At 56.5% G+C, this 1494-nt stretch overlaps 1 protein-coding gene across 1 annotated transcript in view; it reads right to left on the bottom strand.

Annotated features, from left to right (window-relative positions):
- Krt8 (keratin 8) overlaps nt 1–1040 on the bottom strand; it is a 7402-nt gene extending 6362 nt beyond the window's left edge. Inside the window, exon 1 of the mRNA XM_005353834.3 lies at nt 630–1040. Coding sequence (XP_005353891.1) covers nt 630–971 — 342 coding nt within the window. The 5' untranslated portion in view covers nt 972–1040. The remainder of the gene's footprint in view (nt 1–629) is intronic.
- Nucleotides 1041–1494: the final 454 nt, after the last annotated feature.

The following is a 1494-nucleotide window of genomic DNA, read 5'->3' as shown; positions in this document are numbered from 1 at the left end:
CACACACACACACACACACACACACACACACACACACACACACACACGACGCCTGAGCTCCTCCTGGTGGAAGGGCAGACCCAAGACACCGACCTCCGCCCTGGCTCCGTAGCGGCCCCGCCCACACCGGGAGAGCAAAGCAGGGGCCAAGCCGTGACTCAGCCTGAGCAGTTTTTGCTTCTGGGCACCAAAAACCTCCATCTAAGTTTGCCGGGTTCAATCAAGACACCTGCGACCTTCTAGAATCCTACCCAACCCTTCATTATTTATCAGGAAGAAAGAAAAATACACCAGGGCACCAATAGGAAATCTTGGGGCAGTGCGAGGGAGAAGGTTTCCCTGACACCAGAGAGCTGAGCGACACTGAAGGCGCCAGGCCAGCCAGTGGATAGGCAGGTCAGAGCGCGGGATTCCGGTGAGGGAGTGCAAGAGGAAGACGCCCCAGGATTTAGTAGGAGCACTTCAGACTCTCTCGTCCCAAACCAAAGCGTATTGAGAGAAGCTAGAAGGGAGTGTGGCCAGTATGGGTGGGGCACAACAGGAGTTCACGGGGGGCTAGAGATGTACCCATTCTCTGTGGCGGAAAAAGAAAGGACGCAGAACAGTTAATCGAGCAGAGAAGGTCTCACCTTGTCAATGAAGGAGGCGAACTTGTTGTTAAGAGATTTAATCTGCTCCTTCTCCTGGGTGCGCACGGCCTGGATGTTGGGGTCCACCTCCAGCTTCAAGGGGCTCAGCAGGCTCTGGTTCACCGTGACTGCTGTGATGCCTCCTCCTACACCAGCCCCGCTGAAGCCACCCAGACCCATGCTGGTGCCCAGGCCGCCCCGGAAGCTGCTGCCGCTGCCCACCCGGGAAAAGCTAGAAGAGCTGATGCGCGCACCGGGTCCACTCGTGTACGAACGGCTGCTGAAGGCCCGGGGGCCGGAGGTGGACACCTTGTAGGACTTCTGGGTCACCCTGATGGACATGGTGAAGTCTGGAGTGAAGGCAGTGAGCCGAAGACAGAGGTTCAAGAGCAAGCGGAGAGCAGCTGCTAGGCCGTGGGACAGCGCCCAGCAAAGGCCCTTTATAAAAGAAGGCCCAGCCCCAGGGGAGGGAAAAAGACCTCTTACCTGAGTGGCTAGACACTGAGAGGGCAGGGCCTAAGCCAACGCCTGCTACCTCCAGGCAGGACTCAGGTGAGGGCAGTAGAGAGCTGTTCCCACCCGGGATCTCTCCCCAACCCCACCCTAAAATCCAGGAGAGAGCAGTTGAGCTCCTGTGAGGTCAGGAAGTAAGCCAGGAGTCCCCCAGCACTGGAATCTGGGCGTCTTGTCTCCAGCCCTTCTGTGAGAACTACTCTGGGAAATCTGGGTGAAAAGGGTTCCCTGGCATTTGGGGTCTTTAAAAAATAAAGAAAACAGAGTATCAGGTTAAAGAGACTGCTTGAACTCACTAGATTACCAAAGCTGGCACCTACTTTTACCACCCCGGCACGGAAGTTCTGGGTTT

The sequence above is a fragment of the Microtus ochrogaster genome, chromosome 15 (genome assembly GCF_000317375.1).
Source record: "Microtus ochrogaster isolate Prairie Vole_2 chromosome 15, MicOch1.0, whole genome shotgun sequence".
Taxonomy (NCBI): Eukaryota; Metazoa; Chordata; class Mammalia; order Rodentia; family Cricetidae; genus Microtus; species Microtus ochrogaster.
This window is presented reverse-complemented; position numbering and strand designations above follow the sequence as displayed.